At 39.5% G+C, this 21,416-nt stretch overlaps 2 protein-coding genes and 3 non-coding genes across 8 annotated transcripts in view; all 5 read left to right on the top strand.

Moving 5' to 3' along the window:
- Positions 1–675: 675 nt before the first annotated feature.
- RABGGTB (Rab geranylgeranyltransferase subunit beta) lies at positions 676–12,824 on the top strand. 4 transcript variants are annotated; one of them, XM_035122683.2, is made up of 10 exons: positions 770–1,207; positions 1,863–2,097; positions 2,848–2,955; positions 4,238–4,435; positions 5,219–5,324; positions 5,940–5,992; positions 6,839–6,949; positions 8,276–8,401; positions 9,565–9,714; positions 11,678–12,824. In XM_035122683.2, the coding sequence occupies exons 2-10, from the start codon at positions 2,083–2,085 to the stop codon at positions 11,816–11,818; spliced, it is 1,008 nt and encodes a 335-aa protein (XP_034978574.2). In that variant the 5' UTR covers positions 770–1,207; positions 1,863–2,082; the 3' UTR covers positions 11,819–12,824. The 4 variants fall into 4 exon arrangements, with proteins under 4 accessions (XP_034978576.1, XP_034978574.2, XP_034978575.2 ...); XM_035122684.2 differs by having other exon boundaries at positions 1,860–2,097; XM_035122685.2 differs by lacking the exons at positions 770–1,207; positions 1,863–2,097 and adding an exon at positions 676–750.
- Positions 3,078–3,148, top strand: LOC118089601 (small nucleolar RNA SNORD45). Its single transcript, XR_004693155.1, has one exon. It is a non-coding gene; the product is annotated as a small nucleolar RNA SNORD45 (small nucleolar RNA).
- LOC118089599 (small nucleolar RNA SNORD45) lies at positions 4,957–5,039 on the top strand. Its single transcript, XR_004693153.1, has one exon. It is a non-coding gene; the product is annotated as a small nucleolar RNA SNORD45 (small nucleolar RNA).
- Positions 5,505–5,587, top strand: LOC118089600 (small nucleolar RNA SNORD45). The gene has a single exon (XR_004693154.1). It is a non-coding gene; the product is annotated as a small nucleolar RNA SNORD45 (small nucleolar RNA).
- A 2,658-nt stretch (positions 12,825–15,482) lies between the features above and the next one.
- MSH4 (mutS homolog 4) overlaps positions 15,483–21,416 on the top strand; it is a 29,333-nt gene continuing 23,399 nt past the window's right edge. Inside the window, exons 1-2 of the mRNA XM_035122680.2 lie at positions 15,483–15,660; positions 17,274–17,438. Of these exons, the coding sequence (XP_034978571.1) occupies positions 15,483–15,660; positions 17,274–17,438 (343 nt within the window). The remainder of the gene's footprint in view (positions 15,661–17,273; positions 17,439–21,416) is intronic.

Genomic DNA, 21,416 nt, shown 5'->3' with positions numbered 1-21,416 from the left:
AAACATCTAACTTATATAAGAAACCAACACTGATAATTTTGAGAGAGCGAAACACTTAAGTAAGAAAATGCATATTAGAATTACTGTATCTGTTTCAAAAGCTTCTTCCCTTTTTCTATATATTTATGCATAGGGCAAGTGTTCACAGGCAGCCAGGGTCCCTTCTTTAGTTTGTCTTGCGACTTCGAACTTCCAGGGATGCCTCTGTGCTGCCCCAAGGAAACACTTCCACCCCACAGCTCAGTGCAAACAGGCATCAAATTATGAATAGTTTGGGTCATGATGGCACAATCCCCAAAGGTCAACTCCTTTCGTGTTTTTCTGATCCAGTGAATATGGGGCTTGATGGAGCTCTATGCTTGGCCCATGTCGTTCCTGTGAAAAGGAATTCACCCAGGACAAATGTCCCCATTCGTCCTGTTCCGCGTTCAATATCTACTGCAAAAAGCAATAAATAAATACTAAAAGCAATAAAAAGAGAAGGGGAGAAAGAGCTAGTTACGGTTTCCAGTCGTGAAGAAACCTATTCAGGGAAGAGGGGGAAGAGCCTTGTCATTCTAAACGGCAAAAAACTCCCCAAGGCTGTCAATAACGTGGGCCCTAAGCAGCGCCTCATATATTTACAAACTTCACTCCAGGCATCACTTGGACAGCTATGTTGGGGTCCTCAAGCCGGAAACAGCGTTCGCTTCCCGCCGAAGGGCGCGTGCGCGTTGGGCGCGGGGTGAGTTCGGCAGATGTGCGAACATGGTGAGTAGCGAGTCGCTTTTCCCTCCCCTCCGCTCTCGCGAGGGCGGTTTCCTCTCTCTCGCTAAAACTCCCCGCCATCCCAATCCCGCGAGCCGTAAGGGGAAATGAGTCGGTCGTGCCCGCGTAACGGACGAGCTGCGTCGGGTTTTCGGTATACGGTCGGGCGGGGAGGGGGAGGGGGGATAATCGAGCCTGCGAAGGAATAGCTGAGTAGCGAACGACGTGTTGGGCGATGATTGGTCACTCGGTCCGCCAATCAAGCTGTTGGCCCGTCCGCGGCCTAATAGCTGGATAGGGACGTGCCCGCCCTGCAGAGCATGCGCGCGGTGCCCCCGAGGGAGAGTCACGTGGCTCTTTCAGAATCCCGTCGTCTCGCTCGAGGAGCCATGGAGGGTCGCGTACTGGGAGCCGTGCACGTGGCGTGGCCTCGCTTCGTCTTTTCTCTCTCCAAGCAAAGGTTTTTGTAATGTGATTACTATGGATGGTCTCAAAGGGTTGCGGGCACGCTTCTCTTGATCACTGGCGGTAAAGGGCTGCACGTAATTTTAAGAAACAGAAGGGGGGGTTATTAGTTGCTAAAAATAGGCAGCGTGTAATAGTAGTTTGAATTTTGGTAGGATATCCCCAAGCTGTTTCTGTTAGCGTTTGAGAGCGAATGTCTTAAGTATGGTAGGATTTCCTGGAACTATAAAAAGAAAATAAAAAATCAAGCTTGTAGTTTTAAGCTGTACTTTATTATTTAATGCTCATAAAGTGTCTTAACATTTTCTGAGAGACTAGGTATAGTAAAAGAATGCCCTTGCCCACAGGCACATGCTTTAATAGACATGATAAGAGAAGAGCATTGGGAAGGAAATTGAAAGAAAGCTTGGGAGAAACTGCCTGATAGATCGAGCCTGGTTGACCAAAAGCTGACCAAAACGTTTTTCTGGTATAACCTCTGAGGCCCTTGGTCTCCTGGATGTTGGTAGAGGACAGAGTGCTGCCTTTCAATTCTAGTCCCAGATAACTGGAGCAGACTGACTTTTTTCTGGTAGGGGGAAGCAAGCTGTTCTGCAAAGCTGTTTTGGCCTAGATGAGAGTAACACATTCTTTTTCCACTGCTTTAGCAGATCCACAAGCTACCAGGCCCCAAGTATATGAACTGCTACCACCTCCTTTCCTAAACCCACCCCACCCTGAAGCCACATGGCTTCTTTGTTCTCACATAAGTGGAATGCTTCATGGATGTGTGAAATGCTCTGGGTTGGATTCCAGAGTTCCTTAAAACAGCAATAAAGGGAATGGCATCTGAGAGGACTGTTGAGACCCAAAACCTTATAGATTTGGTTTATGTTTATATATCAGGTATATGTTTTAATTTTACATCACCCAGTTAATTAGCGTAAATTCTTTTTCAGCTCCTCGTTAAACTTGTAAGCTTTTTGCAATTATTTTCAAATGTTTTCAGGGTCTTGCTCTTCTGTATCTTTATTTTCTTCTTTACATGCTGCTAGCATATACTTTTTAAGTATGTCATGTTCCTATTAGAAAATTTGTCTTTTTAAGGTTTTGCATAGTTTGTGGTGATTTTTGATGTATAAATAAAAATGGATGCCTTGTTCTAAGAAATATATTTTGGTTAGTACAAAGAAATACAAAGTCTGACTTTGCATATGTGTGTAGTTGCCAAATTCTCCATGCTGTGTAAGCATGGTACGGTAGACGTGAATGTACATTGCCTATGAGTCAACACTTTGGTATTATTGCTGGATTTCACATTTCTAATTTATGTTGGGGAGCATGTAGTCAAGAACATGTAACACAGGGTAATCACCTGCTCCTAGAATTAGAAATTAGAGTAGCTTTTCCTAAGTACTCCCCATTCTTTTTTATTCTGCCTATACTAAGCATGTATTGAAACTTTTATAGCCAATTGCGTAGGTGCAGTAGCATTTCTTTACCACAAAACCAAAGAAGCAAACTATATGAAGGATCTTGATAAATTCCTGAAGTGTATGTACACATCAGTTCTGCCATTTGTTTAATTAGTTTAATGTTACATGCAATCAGATTGTGGGGGAAATGTGAGAATAATTTTACCATATTATTTTTAAGGGAACGCCACAAAAAGATGTCATCATAAAAAATGATGCACCAACTTCATTATTATTAGAAAAACATGTGGACTACATAGCAGCTTATGGAACAAAGAAAGATGATTATGTGAGTACCATAGTATAAGCTTGGTAGCATTTTTATTTCTCCTATTATAGTTCATATTACTATTAATATATTGTGTAAAAGAATAGGTTTATTTGTGACATAAAATGCAAATGGTTTCTCTAGGTCGGTGATGTAACCTGGCATGTATTATCTGACTACAAAGTTGAAGATATATTTGTTAAGCTGAGACCTAAGAAACGTTTATTTAAGTTGATTATTGAATGTGAAAAAATGTATTGCATTTGTGCTGAATCTGGCAAACCCACCTTAGTTCAATGGGACTGACTCCTTGGTAAGTGTTTATAGGAAGAGGCAGCTGCAGTGGATTATATATTCTGTGGTGTAGTTTGCATAAAACAGTAAATAAGAATTAAGCAAACTGACTTACTGGGAATGAGCAAGTAAGCTTGTGCATACTGTTCAAATTGTGTCTGCCCACCACATTTTGCTTTACCACGAGGAAATAAGAGTGTAGGCATTGCATGCAAACCTAGCATCCATAGTTTTTTCCCCTCCAAACAGACCACAAGAACAAGCTGAGAACAAACCATAGTTTACTATTTTGTGCATACCAAGCTAGTAAATATTTAGGCAGCTATTCTGAAACCTCCACTTGTAGGTAATTTAAGCAAAGATTAAGAGCCAAGTTCACAGTATTATTCTATAAATTGTTATATGAATCTTGTTGTAATGATTGGAAGCCTCTCAAGGGAGAACCATGTTAAATTGATCATAGTGCAACTAACCACTGTCCTATCTGGAAACATTAGCATGAAGGGCAACTTGGTTTTTTTTATTATTATTCAAATTGGGGATAGGAGAAAGTTGAGGCCTTTTAAGTGATTGGAAAAGTTTGATCAATAAATTGTGCAGTAAGTACTTTTGTGTTTGCTGCTGCAGAGGTTGAGAGCTGTCTTACTGTGCTTTGACACTCAAAGCAATTTATAGAGCAAAACATTTGTAAGCACTTCACTTTAAAAAATTTAGTTCTTAGAATATAGTTCAGTATCCCTGTATACATCTCCCTTGATTTTAAAATGGTCATTTATATATATGAACCATAAACAGATATAGGGAGCCTTTTCTAGCAAGGTCTTGTGCTAGATTGGTGGTAAAAGTGAGTATAAAAATAAGGGGCCATTTAAAACTGGCCATTTAAAACTGTTTTTAAAGGGAATGAAATCAAGCAGCTTGGTGTTTTGGGGATTTCTGAAACTCCTAAATGGGCAGTTTTATACTATGCTGTATTACTTTAGGAACTAATCCGTTATACTATTTTTAGGAATACTGTATGTCAGAATATTTACGAATGAGTGGTGTCTATTGGGGACTGACTGTGATGGATCTCATGGGCCAGCTGCATCGGATGAGCAAAGAAGAAATTCTGGCATTTATCAAATCATGTCAGCGTGAATGTGGTGGCATAAGTGCCAGTATAGGTCATGACCCTCACCTGTTATATACACTTAGTGCTGTCCAGGTAAGCTCATGAGTAATAGTATTGGTTTAGTGAATTAATTTATTTTTACTAATGGTGAACTTTCTGAGGTTATAATGTTGATTATATTGTAAGAAAATTAAATAATACCAGTGGGTACATCCTGTCTCGGAGATGCAACTTAATTACTTATCCCTAGTTTGTCCACCTACTGTTATTAAAGGGAGGAGGCCAAAAACTGTTGACAAAAACATCAAAGGGTATAAAAGTTGCATTGTTGGACTGCTTCCACCTTCAAATATGGGCTTGGTAGATCACTCCTCCATTTTGTTCCTTCAATTGGCCTACATGTTTCTGTTTCAGATCTGAGGTTTCTTCTGGTGAAGCTTCACCTGTAGCTGGCTAAAAAGCGAATGTTCTCTCAGGCCTTTTCTGCAAATACTGAAACACTTGGTTCAACTAGCTTCTTTGGAAGCTGTTGATCTTGAAGGACAGAAATTAGGATGGGTAGTGGGCACAGTTTGATACATTTTGTGCAATAAAAGTATGAACGCGGCTGCTTGGGTCAGTGATGAGATTTGACATCTTTATCTGAATCTAAAGTTGATGTGGTTTTAACACAGCTCTAGAATTACTCTGAGACCTGAGAATATTTCATGAAAATAGGGGAAGGATGCATCACCGAAGGGAAAACAAATTAGCAATAAAAAGTTGTGTTTTTTTCATGATGATGGGGGGAGAGTTTGAAATACTCAAATATTTGAAAACAATTGGAAGTAGTTCTGGAATACACTAACATTTAATTTGATTGGTTCTGTTTTGCAGATTCTAACTCTCTATGACAGTCTCCAGGTTGTTGATGTAAATAAAATAGTTGATTATGTAAAGAACCTACAGAAAGAGGATGGATCGTTTGCTGGAGACATATGGGGTAACATTTTCTAACTTGCATTATTGGGTGTCCTTTTTTCCCCCTTCAAAGAATGCAAAACCACATGTTTGGCTTTCCTTCCTTTTGTATAATGCACAATCCTCTGTGTGAAAGTTCAGCTTCAGAGGGGTTGTCAGTAGTATTCCCATATCCATTTTTTACTGATTCAGTAGCTTCTCAGATCTGTGATGATTTTTGGCATATATCTGACAGTAAAGTTGATGTCTGTCACCACTTTAGCTCTAGAATTACTCTGAGATCTGAGAATAATATTGTTACACCTTTAATGCTTTTAAGATCCCATGATTTTCAGTTTATTGTTATATACAACCAGATCAAGCTAATACTTTACTAGTACAAGTGTTTAAGAAAGTGCTGATATGCTTCTTGAAAGGTTTTACAATGAAAATAACTTGGGGAGGTTACTCCATATCGCTACAGAATTGTTTCTGTGATGCATAACAGATACTTAATGAAAGTAATCTTGGGGGGAAATGAGAAAAAAGGAACAAGGGAATAATTCCATTTAAAATGCTTTTTTGCATCTGTTTGTTCATTGAATTAATTGCCTAAATGCTTTGTCAGGATGAAAACTTAGTTTATTTCTTCCTGCAGGAGAAATAGACACGAGGTTTTCCTTCTGTGCTGTTGCGACGTTAGCTCTCTTGGTGAGTCCTTTCATCAGTGGCAGTCGTGATTTTGAAATACATGTTTAAATTACAGTGGGCAAAGAAGATTTTCAAATAAACTGTATTTCCTTTAGGAGGTAAGAAATTCTCCAGCATATCACAAGCAAGCTAGCAACTTGAAATACTTCCAGAGTTGCAAGCGGCAACAAGTACTCATGACATGTTAGTTGTGCTGTACTGACCAAGTCAGTATGGTTATATTGGACAGGAGGTTAGAAGAGCACCCATGGGCATTATGTGGAAAGGCAAAAGCAAAGTATTTTAATGAATAAATGGTACAGCATCACATTTTTATATTTTCTATCCCAAAAACCCTAGTATACAAGGTCTTCAGAGTGTGGTATACTGTGGCCTTTCTTACTTTGCTCATCTAAAGTGTACTTAGGATAGCACTATTCCGGCTTCTGTGTGCTGCAGTTCATATATATGAGAGACAGGTTTCTTGTAAAAAAAGAATTTGGTAAATAACAGAGTACTGTGCTATAGAAATACATTAAATGATCTTTGTCATATTTGTCTCCCTTGTTATATGTTGTAAAAGGAAGCTTTTCCCCTCCCCCCCCCAGTGGTAAGGAGCTGTAGGCAGAGAGAAGTTTGGGGTTCTTGCTTGTCTACCGGCCTGTAGAGAAGAAATGAGTCTCGGGTTCATCTGCCAATTTTCTAAGAATTTTTTTGTCTCTATGCCATTCAAGAGAAAATTGTGGACATTTACAACTTACAACCACGCAGAAGTATATTGCAGGGACAGCACTAGTATGTTTGGACTTGAATATCCTTGGTATTAAAATGGAGGAAACACATTACAAGGATTTTACTGCCTTTCAGGGGAAGCTGGATGCAATTGATGTGGACAAAGCAGTAGAATTTGTGTTGTCCTGTATGAACTTTGATGGAGGATTTGGTTGTAGACCAGGATCTGAATCTCATGCAGGACAGGTAAGTAGTTCTGCTTCTTAAATAAACCTTGCAAGGGATTATTAATGCCTTTTGACACCAATTAACATACCAACCTATTTCTGTTTAGTTATTTTAACTCAAGTATTTATTAGCTTTGCAAATGACAGATACATAAAACTTTAAGATGTTCTAAATTCTTTATAATGTAATGTAACAGGCAGCTATTTTCCCCAAATATGCCTAGAAATAGGACAGTTTGCAAATGTTGCACTTCATGGGATGGAGGGAGGAAGGGTGTGATTTGTAGAGATGTCTATCCTGGTTCCCGTGGTGCTAAATATTTCTATTATTTATTATTTGGATGGAGGCTAGGAACTGGAGCCTGAAATGGGAAAACTGAACTCAGTTAAGTGTCCAGTATTAGAATAGAGCAGCTTATGTATTTTTATATTCACCTTTGAAAACAAAAGTAACTGTAATAAAACTAAAGTATTAAGCTGGAGGAGGAACTCTAATTAGGATCTTACCTGCTTTATCTTTGGAGGTCCCACAGTGGCATCTGATTGGCAAGTAAGACACCTCTATACATAAGGTGGTGTGCATAGAGTCCCAGAGTAACCCATCCTTCCATGTTCAAAACTAACGGCACAGAACCACCTGTTGGTGCTGCAGTGGTGTTTGTACCCTCATGCTAAATTCTGTATTCGTAGGTATGGGCACCAATGTGGATAAGCACAATGGCTGTTTTGCATGTAACACCAAACATATATTGGTGTTAAAAGGGTGAGCCTCGGTTCTTTCACTTTCCCCTTCTTCTGTCACTGCCACAAGTCTGATGTATCTTTGGAAGCATTCGCTTCCATTTACTTTTTGTGACATTCAAATCTAAACAAATTGTTTAGTGCCTTTAGTCTGTTTGAAATTGGTTTTCACCAACTTCAGTTATATTAAGCACAGTTGTTGTTTTTCTAATGTAATGCTAAACCACTTAACCTAAAAGATGCAGAAGCTTCTGATCTCCAAGTGGCCATTCCAAAGGACAAGGGAGAAGGAGTGCTTGAGCTCAAAACTAGTTGTGGATTGTCCTTACCGAATTAAACCATGGTTTAAAGTTGCATGCAGACTGGTCCATTATCTTGCTGAATGCTACACATTTCTAGATGTGTCTCAAATGAGGAGTTAAGTAAGTTAAATCAGCCTCCAAAAATAATTTTGATTTAAAATTTTATTAATGAAAGATGCTGACTAATTTCTTAAGTAAACGTTTTTGCACAATTGGTTGGGATTCTACATTGTAATCTTCCTTTGTTTCACCTGAGTAGCTATATTTTTAAATAGACATGAACTTTATATCTGTAATTTTAGATCTATTGTTGCACAGGATTCCTAGCCATAACTGGCCAGTTACACCAAATAAACGCTGATCTGCTAGGCTGGTGGCTTTGTGAACGCCAGTTGCCATCTGGTGGCCTTAATGGAAGGCCAGAGAAGGTATTAAGTTACATTTCATATTTTAAATACTGCATAGATGGAGGGGGCTGTAGTGGGGGAGTAGAACCAGTATTCCATAAGTAGATTTCCTAAAGAGAGATTTTGGTAAATATATTAAGACTATTTTAACTTTGATTATAGTCTGTAGAATCAGATTGCTCTTTCATAATCTTAATATGCACAGTAAAAAAAGGTACAACAATTCAGCAAAAGTTAGCTTGCAGCAAGTAAATACACTGAAAGACAGTTAATGTGTCTATTATATTCAGTATCAGCTTTTGCAAACTTGGTGATTCATGCACATAAACAATTCTGTCACAGCACTAAAATAAAAAGTCTTTGGAGCTATGGGCCCCACTGTATTGATGGGATATGAATAAGAACCTTAGTCTTTCTCACTTCTAGCAATTTACTGTTTGATGTGAGCTTGTGGAGACAAGCCAATCAAAGGTCCTTGTTTGCATCACTGCTCTAGGCAAGCATTGTGAAATGTTTCAGGTTCTAGTGGAAAATAGGATGCCCAAAGAGTATTTAACATTTTTTTAAGGGTATGACATATCAGGATTTGAGTATTGGTTTTTTTATATATCTTTAGGCCATTTTCTTAGTCTGTTTAATTAGGAACATAAGCATAGCACATTGTATCTTAGGGTGGTTTTAGTTTAACTGTGCACATGTTCAGTGGAGGGATAGAATAAAAAAGAAAACTGCTTGTAATTCTACTGAAAAGGAATAGACTTCCTGAAAGAGATTGAACAGATCTGTTTTCATGCTGTGGGTTTTACCCCACTAAGTCACACTCATGAGTAGATTCATCAACATGTTTAGCATTTGCATATTACAATATTTGTCTTAATACTTTAAAATTGTAAACACTGTGGGTGTCTTGGCAGAAAGGTGGTATACAAATGCAATAAATAAAAGTATATTAATACGCCGGCTCCCTCTGCCAATAACGAGATGAGTGCCACAACCCCTGAGTCAGTCATGACTGGACCTAATGGTCAGGGGTCTCTTTACCTTCATATTAATTTCAATCTGCCTACACAACAACCCTATGTGTCTTTATGTGGTTGTTTCTCACTACATTCAACAGTTAACCTGATCTTGAGATTATAAATTGCAATTGTCCTAATCTATATTGCCATTATTATATTTGCTAGTTGCCGGATGTATGCTATTCATGGTGGGTATTGGCATCCCTGAAGATTGTTGGCAGGTTGCACTGGATTGACAGAGAGAAATTGCGCAGTTTTATCTTGGCTTGCCAGGATGAGGAGACCGGAGGATTTGCTGACAGGCCAGGAGATATGGCAAGTTACTAACCTTCAATATTTTTTCATTTAAGTTTCATTTCATTTTCCAGCTGGTGGGCACAACTTGAATTTTTGAGAGTGTGCTGGGAGGGTACCACCGCCTTTCGTCACCTCTGAGTTACTCTCTCTCACACAGACACAGCAAAGGGGTGTGTGCATGTGTACTTTGATTCTGCTGAATCAGAAGATCAATTTGATAAGCAGTCTTAAGACTTGAAAAGCACAAACACTTGGAAGACAAAGTAGAAAAGAGTGTCACTCTTCTAACTTCATCTTGATGTAGCTTTGAAGGAGGAAAAGTAGCCACCCACACCCTCACGAGCAGGGGGCAATGAGTCGGGGGTGGGGAAAGAACTTGGGGTGCTTTGTGGGTACCAGTGAAAGACCTCGGAGGCACTATTAAACTACCGCCGTACCTTGTTTTTCAAATAGAATGTGTTCTAGAAGTCCTTTCAACTTCTGAAACGTTCAGAATCCAAGGCACAGCTTCCGATTGGCTCCCAATTGCGCAGGCACGCTGGAAGCCATAGCGGAAGCTCCATCAGACGTTCGGCTTCCAAAAGAACGTTTGAAAACCGGAATGCTCACTTCTGGGTTTCAGTCGTTCGAGAGCCGAAACATACAAGTATCAGGACATACGACAACCAAGGTACAGATGTCATGTTGGCGACCCCTGAAATAAACATTGTGTGTTTGACATTTCTAAACTGATAGCGCAAAATTTGAGGATCGTTAAAGGATCCATACTCTACAAAAAACAGACATGTAGTGGTTCTGGATCACTCAAGAAGATAAGTGTCACAGGCGCGGTAGCGGCTACTCTAGAGTAACGACTCCTCACGACGTTGCATTTTCATGCTTTTATTAGGTGGAAACTATTTACAGTGCAGAGTCAGTACTATGTACATGTTGTCAGTCTGGGTCAGAACCTCCGAATGGAGATTCCCGCGTCTTTTTCCAACAAAGTAGCCTGGGAATACTGAATCTCCGCCCCCTACGCTTCCTGCGCAATTCCGGGGCCGGCGGGAGCGGTCTTCTTGCCGCGCTTTCCCTGCTTCCCCCTTCCTTTCCTAAGCGGAGCAGTGGCTCTGCTACCCTGCCTGAGCCCTGCCCTCTACTTCCCGATTCCCCGCTGGAGTCATCCCCCTCCCCGCTCCCACTGGCGCTGGGAGAAGAGCTTGTGCTTAAGATGAGGAGGCTGTCTGTAGCTTCTGTCCCTCACAATAAGGTATCTGAAGAAGTGTGCATGCACACGAAAGCTCATACCAATGACAAACTTAGTTGGTCTCTAAGGTGCTACTGGAAGGGAGTTTTTCTATTTTGTTTCGACTACGCAAGACCAACACTGATACCTACCTGTATCAAGAAGATAAGGCAACTGATATAATTTCATATCAGAAGTTGAGCTGATTTAGGCCCAGGTGATATTTAATAGATTACTGCTTTTGGAGGGGGGAGTGTTCTGTATAGGATATAGCTAATCAAATCTATTCAAAATATTGGGCCTGTAAGTTGAGATTTTAGCTCCTCCCTCTGTCAGTCTCTTGGAGCTCTATAATCTTCTCGTCCTGTACAAGGGTTGTCACTAGGTGTTTCATTATTGAGTATGCATGGGCATCTTGCTACAGAGGAAGTGCTTTCCCTGTCTCTTCTGCCATAGAGCCTTTTAGGCGGTTCTTGATTAAGCATGTGTAAATTAAATGAAGCAACAGAGCTATTGGAATTTTTGGCTGGCTTCTAGGCTTTTGCAATCTGGGTATCAGTTGCCTATAAATTCAAACAGTTAACTTTAATCTCAGTTTATTTGGAATTTGAGAGAAGTTGGACAGTAAAATATCTTATTGCAGCTTTCTGCCTTATTTAAATCTTCAAATCTATTACTGTACATCCACTAACCTTTTGAAAGTGTGAAACCATGTAAAAACCTCATGTATTTAATAAGCACCTTGGTATGTTATAGGTGGATCCATTTCATACCTTGTTTGGAATTGCTGGACTATCATTACTGGGAGAAGAACAAATTAAGCCTGTGAATCCTGTGTTTTGTATGCCTGAAGAGGTTCTTCAAAGAATAAATGTACAGCCAGAACTTGTAAGCTAGGTTTTGATGTGTACACTTTTGCCATACTCAGCTGCTTTGAATTTTCTGTCAAAAGACATTTCTAAATGTGTTTACATGATAAATTACCACTTTACTGTAAGCACTGTCATTTTGTATCTGGATTGTATCCAAAGTAAATAAACTGAGTGTTACATGTGCTTGAGGTTCTCAATAACAGATGTAGACATATGTTTAAATGTATTTAAATATGTTTGCCTCCGGGCTCCATTCCAGTCATGCTACTTCGAAATATACTGTACTAGACACAATAGAAGAATACTTGAATTGTGTGACTTGATATTTATGACACAATCATTCACTCATCTTTGTGACAGCATGTACTGGACAGTGAATTGTCCTAAGCACTGTTTGTATCGAAAGAAATTGACTTGCTAATGCTAGTGACACTTTATGCACTTGAGTTCCTGTTTAGGATCTGACTGCTACACTTTTTTATCCAATTTCAATCACATGTTATTGTTTTACATAACTAGAAATTTTATGGTACTTGGACAACTGCTTTCTACTAGTGACATTCAGTGAAGATTACCATTAACTTGTTTTAAACTAACGGCCTTGCTGAATTTGTCCCTTGGCTCTAATGTATTTATTGTAACAGGCTTGAAGCCCAGTTTCAGTAGCACTTCAAATGGTTGTATATAGTCAAGAATAAAGCTATTGAAGACTGTTACTTTCTGCAGGGTGAATTATCTGCTGCCACTGGAACTCTAGAAGTGCTTCCATTTCACATTTGTCACAATTGTGCATTTGTAACTTGGCTGAAATCTTCTGAGTATGAAATGGGATTCTGATTCAAATAAATTAAAGCTAATTATGAAGTAAATACTTGAAGTACTAATGGTCCATTGGAAAAAAATGTTGTTTGTACTTGCTGATAAGTCATCATTTGCAAAAAAAAAAAAAGGTTTCCGGATAGTTACGACATTTGGGGCTTTCTGTTTAAGAAAAAGTAAGCAAGGGAGGCCATTGATTGAAGTTTACAAAATTATGCAAAGTGTACAAGAGAGATGGTTGTTTCCCAGATGTAAAAATAAAAATAAAAAAATAACTACCAGACTTTTAGAGGACATCTGAAAGCAGCCCTGTTTAGGGAAGCTTTGAATCTTTAAGAAATTAGTGTATTTTAATATTTCTGTTGGAAGCCGCCCAGAGTGGCTGGGGAAACCCAGCCAGATGGGCGGGGTAGAAATAATAATTATTATTATTATTATTATTATTATTATTATTATTATTATTATTATTATATTCCCTTTCTAACAGAAGAATTTGAGGAAGTACAAAATGATTTCACACAGTACATAGTTAAATTGTTGAAATCGCTCCCACAAGATGTAGTGATGCCTGCTAACTTGGATAGGTTTAAACTTTAAAAGGATTAGACCAATTCATGGGCGGGTTAAGGCTATGTTCTGCTTCCACAGTTAGGCAGTATGCCTTTGAATAGAGTTGCTGTGGATTACAAGTGAGGAATGTTCTAATGCAGGCATTCCCAAATTTCAGCCCTCCAGATGTTTTGGACTACAGTTCCCATCTTCCCTAACCACTGGTCCTGCTAGCTAGGGATCATGGGAGTTGTAGGCCAAAACATCTGGAGGGCCGCAGTTTGGGGATGCCTGTTCTAATGTTTTCAGTTCTGCTTGTAGGCTGAGGCACCTGCCCACAAGAGCAATGCTAGGTTACACCTTTGGCTTTATCCAGTTGGCTCTTAATTGAACATTATGGTTGCATCCTTGTAACTGCTTCTGAATAGTGCACATCAGAACTGGAAATAGGACAAGTTGTATCCAACAAAGTTTTTCTATTAGCACAAGGATTTATGTGTCTGCAATGAGGCTTCCTTTCTAGGTTTTATCTCCTCTCACTTGCAGGCCCTCTAAAATCTCCAGAGAAGATGTAGGGTTGAGCAGGATAAGAGGAAAGTCTTGTTGCACAAGGGGACATTAACACCTGTTACATTGGCTGCATCATTGATACTTTAGATTTGAAGTGAAAGCCAGACATTTTTGTACTAATTATAAAGGACTGGTGCTAAAAATCTACATGTGTTGAAATGAGAACCCCTTTGAGACAATATATCTTGAAGGAAGAAAAGAAAGAAAGAAATGTTAACCTGCTTTGATGGCAGAAAGGCCAGTGCTTGTGACTTGAAATACCTAACCACTATCTAATGCATATATACCATCCCTGCTGTACCGTAGTATACAAAAAATTTCTCTGTTCATCACAGCTTCTTGGCTGGTTTGATAGATCTTTAGCTTGAATTTATGCTAACGTTTTTCATAAACTCAAGCCCCTATCCTCATCCCCCCCCCCCGCTGCCCTTCTAACAGTGTCAGATTAGTAGTACCGTAGGCTGCAAACAAACACTATAGTGTAAATTAGGTTTAAAGTGTATTTTGCTTAGTGAAACTGCAGGAAGTTCATGAAAGGGAAATTTTCTGGTCCTTTCCCTGCAGCCATTTGAGCCCTCCACCACCTAATCTAGAAGATAGAACGATTTAGAGTGAAAGTTGGGACTGTTGGAAAAGGAGCCAGCATAGGAAACTTGCATAAACTTTTGTTTTCAGACAGTTTACCCTAGCCACATTCTGCAGATAGTCATAAAGAAATTCCTTAGAAGTTTTTTTTTGGGGGGGGGAGTGGCTGCAGATAGGACGAGGGAATAGAATATTACTTTGTGGGCCATTCCCTAAGTTGGGGACAGCCGACGTGCTGCCTTCCAAATGTCCACCATTTTTTTTTACTTATGATGCATGCGTTGTCCTGTACCCTTCAGAACACAACTAGTTTTCTTCATAATTAAAGGGAGGCCTATGAGTCAGGAAGAAATGTTTAGTCGTGTCCGACTCTCTGTGACCCCCATGGACCATAGCACGCCAGGCACTCCTGTCTTGCACTGCCTCCCGCAGTTTGGTCAAACTCATGTTCGTAGCTTCGAGAACACTGTCCAACCATCTCGTCCTCTGTCCTCCCCTTCTCCTTGTGCCAACATCTCCTTTCCCAACATCAGGGTCTTTTCCAGGGAGTCTTCTCATGAGGTGGCCAAAGTATTGGAGCCTCAGCTTCACAATCTGTCCTTCCAGTGAGCACTTAGGGCTGATTTCCTTAAGAATGGATAGGTTTGATCGTCTTGCAGTCCATGGGACTCTCAAGAGTCTCCTCCAGCACCATAATTCAAAAGCATCAAAGAAATGACTGTCGGTCAAAGGGTGAAGTAGACGCTGCCGCATTTCACGAACCTCTCACTAAGGCAAAGCCATTGGAGCCCGTGCGGCGCTGAAACCATGATAGGGATGGACCATACCACCTTAAACCTGCACGCGGGGTGGAGGGGAATCACATTTTTATTTTGCAATGCTCTCCATGTGGAGGGTGGTCGAGAAATCCCCTTAAAGAAGGAAACCAGAGTTGCGTGGATGTGAGGTGTACTCGGTGTCTTTACTGTCGTTGACCGTAACAAAAGCTACCAAGCTTCCCCCTCCCCTCCCTCTGCTGGCTGAAATGGAGCAGCCCGTTCAACCGTTTTTCCCGCCGTGCGGATTCCTGGCTCTATGCGGGGGGGGGGGGAGGCGGTGAACCCGCGAAGGCTTCAAGGCCGCTTCTGCTGCCTTCAGGGTGGGGAGGCGTTTGAACGAGCCTCCGGATGGAGGAGGTTTCGGCAGCCTCCATCTCCTTCTCGGCTCCCTCTTCTTCTTCGCCGTGCGCGGAGCGGCGGCCCCGTGGCCTGCTCGGGTTGGAGCAGACGCCGGCTGGCGGTGGCGGCGACCCTCCGACTTCCTCGGACGAGCAGCCCCTTCGCCCTCAGAGAGACCGAGTCTCCCGCAACGGGTTCATGGCGCCCTTCCTCTCAAGGGGGCTGGAAGGTGGGAGAGGCAGTTTATCTCCTCTGGGTTAAAACAGACACACCGTCAGCTTGAGTCCTGAGGGTTCAAAGGCAAAATAACAACTGGTTGTGTTGATAAACAACCCAAATACGTGTTCAGCTATGCCTCTCCTTTCCCAAAACCACCTCAGTTGCAGCGCTTTAAATTGGTTAAGTGCTGCACAATTCCAGATTTCGTCAATCTTCTGGCTCTTCATATTCTGGGTTTATTCACACAACTTTTTACGATCTGCCAAGTTTTAATTTTGTGTGTGCGCGTGTGCCTAATGAACCGGGTCTTTGCTCACATATCTAGAAAAAAGTGTTTTCCTTAGTACAAATAAAATGTGTGTGTTTTGCTTTTCCTCTTATCCGTAATGGGAATGTAAGATTTTTTGTATTTGCAACAAAGCACTTTCTCTGTTTCCTCTCTACTGCCTTTCATTAACAACGGTCGCACATGAATCCAGACAATTCAAAAGAAGCTGAAAGGCATGTGAAAACTGCTTGCAAGTGAAAACCCCACGTTTCATAAATGTGCAAGATCAAACTGGGGTAATAAATAATTATTTGGACATTTACAAATCCACTTCACTGCACCTAAACACTCAATTCCACTATGGCTGCAATTGTACCCACTGGGTTGTTTCCAATGTTCTATTCAGAGAAAACCCTTTGAAATTAATGAACATGACTTAACAGTAGGTAAGTGGTTCTCAAAACTTTTTTATTTGGGCCACACCTTAAGAATAAAAATTTGCTTGCACCACACTGAATTTTTTAAAATTTAAAGAAAAAATCTCAAAGCAGTTTGCAACACATTGAAACATTAAATAAAACAATCCACAATAAAACAAATTCAAGGAAAATATATTGGATCCTTCTCTAAGTGGCATTTTGCTTTCCTCATATTTGTTTTCCTATTTAATTTATACAGCTGCTCCATAGCAGAAGTACTCTAGGAAGCCAGTGTGGTATAGTGGTTAGAGTGTCGGACAAGGACCTGAGAGATCAGGGTTCAAAAATCCCCACTCTGTCATGAATATACATGCATAGGATTGCATTGTAAATCATACTATTCACCCACTCAAACCAATAAAAAAAACCAATGCTAAGGCTGTATTCCCATCCAAAATGATTTCTTAATTAAGCCCATTTAAATACAGTTCAAGATCCAGTATATGTAAATAGTATAAAAGTCCAGAAATGAACTAACTCAGGATTAGGTGATTAGAAAATGCGGTAGAGGGAAAGGTAAAATTATATATAACAGACAGAGAAGCACAATTATATATATAATAGGTACTGTTTTTCTCTTTCGCTTATGCAGAAAATGATTGATTTTGTTAAAATGGGAATTGGTTATCTTGATTTTCCAAATATGTTTAGAACATTGTAAAATTATTTGTTAGGGTGATCATTTCTGTTACAGGTCTCAGAGTAATTTTACATTGAATTTAACAGGATCAAGATTGTTCTTACAAGCTACTGTTGCAACTATCTGTGGAAAGCAAACATTGCAATCACTAATTCTAAATTTCTCTTTAAGAGCAATTTTTTTATTATTATTAGAGTCATACTTTGGAGACAAGAGTTCCTATGCAGAAAACATTAGCACAGTGAATTTGACAAGCTCTTCTTCAAACCGAGCTCTACATATTTCTCGAGTACGAAAAACACCTCTCTCAACTACTAGGACAGGGTGCAGAAACGGGACTCCTTTTATGGGATATTCAGGTGAAGTTCACCTACTGTAATTTGTACATCTTAATATTTACACAGATGGGTTGTAAATATGGGGGAAATAGTTGGGTCAACATTACATGAACGGACTTCTTATCTGTCCCCCACAGCCTCCCCAAATTCACTCTGAAGATGGTCCCCAACCCTCAGGATAAAATTTTGGGGCTGCAGGGGGCAAGAGAAGAAGGGAAAGTCTCATTGCCCCAGTGGAAATAATTTCCGCTGGTGGGTGGCCACCATTGGGCTCCATATTTAGTTTGATCAGTTGTTACCCTAACACTCATAGATGTGCAAAAGAGATTTTCTTGAAGAATCTTCACAAATTCTGCTGTAAAGCATCAGAATGTAACTGTATCTTCAATATGAGGCTAGGTTAGAAGGTGTTCTTTGTGTTTCCATGATCAATATATCACAAAATAATTTGTCACATTTCTTTGTAACAAAAAGTCAATGTTGTGCACTGGGTAGAATGTTGAGGCAGCAGCACTTGCAGGGTCTCCTGCCAAATGGTTCAAGGCTTCTGTTGTTACCTTCAGGGGACAGAAAGACTGCAGCAATGCAGCAGCTCCCACAAAGAGAAGTTAACTTCAGAAAAAAACATGAGAGATCAAGATCAACTATCAATTTCATGGTTTTCCTGCTTTATACCTGTAGCTCATGAATTTAGAAAATGCAACTTTCAGACTTGTAGAAGAACATAAGAATTGCATTGATGGATCAGATTAAGATCTATTTAGTCCAGATACCGGGAATTGTGATCAGGCCCAAAACCTTTGAGAAGCTCACAGGCAAGGCATAATGGTGATGACCTTCCCCTGCTTTTTGTCTCCAGCATCTAATACTCAAAGTTTACTGCCTCTGAACATAGTGCTTCCATTCAACTTTCATTGCCTCTCTTTCTGAAGTTGAGAGGTGTCAATCTTTATGTAACAAAAACAGCGCCTTCCACATACCAGAAGGAGGTATCGCCAAGCTTGTGAGAAGTGCTAAATACAAAGCACTTTTAATTGTTGCAGGTTCCACTTCTCTTAAATAATACCTGTTGAGAAACTCTTCCTCCACTGATTTCTCCAAGCCTTTTCAAAGCCATATAGCTGAGGGCCATCACCACATACCATGCTGGGGAATTCTGCAAATTTCTTACTTATTATTGTGTAATGTATCTTGCAAACCTACTGCCAGTCTATGTCACTGCACATCTCCAAATTCTATTTTTATGAAAGTGGAAAATAAGGTGGCCAAGTTTGCTGATAACACCAAATCATTAAGGGTAGTAAAAAGAAAAAGGGGTTGTGAGGAGTTCCAAAAGGATCTCTCCAAATTGGGTGACTAGGCATTAAAATAGGAAATACAGTGCAATGTAAACAAGTGTAAAGTGATGCATTTTCAGACAAAAATAATCTAATTTTGCATATTCAGTACCAGTGCACACTTGAAATACTTCATACAGTTCTGGTTGCCACATCTCAAAAGGATATTGTAGAGAAGAAAAAGATACACAATACAGCCATAATGATCAAGAATCTACAGCTACACCCCCCATGAAAAAAATATTCTTCTTTCAGGCTTCTTAATTTTTAAAAAAGCGGGTAAGGGGCATAGCTGCCAAGTTATCCATTTTTTAAGGGATTTTCCCTTATGCTGAATAGGCTTCCTCGTGAGAAAAGGGAAAACTTGGCAGCTATGGTAAGGGGAGTCATAGTGTGGAGACAGTTGATAGAGTGCAGTGTTTCTCTCATGATAACGGAACTAGGGGTCATTGAGTAAAGCTGAATGGCTGGAGATTCAAAACACACAGAAACAAGTACTGTATTTCTTCATAGATTACATTATTTAATTCACTAATACAAAATGTAGTGATGGCCACCAACTTGGAAAGCTTTCAGAGATGGTTAGACAAATTCATGGAGGTTAAGTCTATGCTCTAACTCCACTATAATAGGCAGTATCATAGCTGCCAAGTTATCCCTTTTTTTAAGGGAAATTCCCTTATGCTGAATAGGCTTCCTTGTGAGAAAAGGGAAAACTTGGCAGCTATGGGCAGTATGCGTGTGAATACCAGTTTCTGGGATTCAAAAGTGGGGCTAACATGGTTGCACTTGGGTCCTGTTTGTGGGTTTTTGATAGTTACTGTCAGAGTTATTGAGTACCTGTTGTTAGAGATCACATGCGGGAGATAGTTATTCTGCTCATGACCTGCTTGTGGGCTTCTCTAGACATCTGTGAGAACAGAATGCTGTACTAGATAGACATTTGATCTGATCTTCTCTTTGCATAAAGTCTTTCCATCCACCCAGATCACCAATCAAGTTAACACCTGCTCAGCTTCAGCAGAGCCACAGCACCTGCATTCCTATCCTTTCCAGCTTGGATCCCTTTCTACCCTTTCCCCAATTTTGTAAACCACTGTCATATCCTTTCTTAATTATTTTTTCTGGACTTATTAAAATCTCAAACTCTAAAAAATAAATCCCCACAGGAAAGGTCATTTAGGCCTTTATTGTTTTATTTTACATTTTCTGTGTCTTTTCAGCTCCATGATAATATTTTTTCGATGGGCCCACCAGCACAGTCTACAGTATTCTAGATCTTGCCCAGTGTATAGATAGATACTATTAAATAGTTTACTGGTGCTCTGAAGACTTTACAGATTCTGTTAGAATGTCATTTCCCCCCAAAGTGATATACCTGCATGTTCTGGTTTCTTAAGTTATAATCAAACAGCTTTGAGGCAGATATTTAGCATCTCCAGAAAATCTTACAAGTATTAAGACCAGAATTGTTGAAAAATTATGTGGCCTTTCATTCTGTTATATTCTTGCATCCACCATTGTAAAAAAAAAGTGGACAGTAGAGGGCACTGTAAAATTATATTAGAATGTTTTTGGAAAGTTACAGCTAGCAAACCTGACTATGGTTATAGTAGTTAACAACCACAACGAAGAATGACTATTTAACATTATATATTTTGTCAGGCTAAGCTATTCTAATGAAAGATAATTATTCAATTATTGGGAGTGGGAAATCAAGCAGTTTTGAATGCCTTCAGCATTGTATAGTATGCAAAAAGATAAATAAGAGGAGACTTGACATTGATGAAGATGTTGACTACCAGAATAGTGAGCATGATTCTGAAATGGAAAAAAAGATTGATGAAGATATTACTTTCCATATTAACATTTGATTAAAAAGATTGATGAGTTCTCTAGTGTTGTAATCACCAACATAACGTGTTTTTAAAGCAAAGAAACAAACATACACTGATATTTTGACTGGTGATTTACCATTAACATACTTGTAGTTTGTGCTGTTGTAAGCATTATCTGCTGTATGACTGAACATGATGTGACAATTATCATTTAGGACATGTAAACCACATTGCATATAATTTCTTAATGACAATTTCTGGCCCTTAAGGTATTTTGTAATAAAAATAATTACCTAGACAATTCTTGGGATATTTTTGAAAATATAATTACATTAGAAACAACGTCATTTTATTCATCATCTAAATGTTGTGTTAACTGACAGTTCCATTTTTCTTACTGTCACACTAGCATTTAAATGCCATTTTGTATTGGAGAATAGCATTATAGGATTGCTTGGAATGCAACTTAATGGTCTGTCACTGATATGCAGTACCATGTTTTTGCCTTTGCTTAGCAAAACTATTCTAGGAAGGGAGGAGTGGTCACATTACAAATAAAAACTGCTCTTGGATTGCAACTTGGTGTGTGACTTGGCCTCTGGTAATGCATTTGACATCTACAAGTCAGTGTAGTGGCTTATACCATTCACCTGTTAGTAAAATTAGTTAGTATAGCACTTTGACAATAACTTCACAAAAAGTATTAAGTCGTTTAGATTTCCCTCAGTGCCATTCACAAATAATGGAATTTGTTTTGAGAAACAGCATCAGAACAATTAAAAAAATTAGTGCCTTTTTGCAAATAAGTGGTCAGCTGTTTCATC

The sequence above is a fragment of the Zootoca vivipara genome, chromosome 7 (assembly GCF_963506605.1).
Source record: "Zootoca vivipara chromosome 7, rZooViv1.1, whole genome shotgun sequence".
Lineage (NCBI taxonomy): Eukaryota > Metazoa > Chordata > Lepidosauria > Squamata > Lacertidae > Zootoca > Zootoca vivipara.
This window is presented reverse-complemented; position numbering and strand designations above follow the sequence as displayed.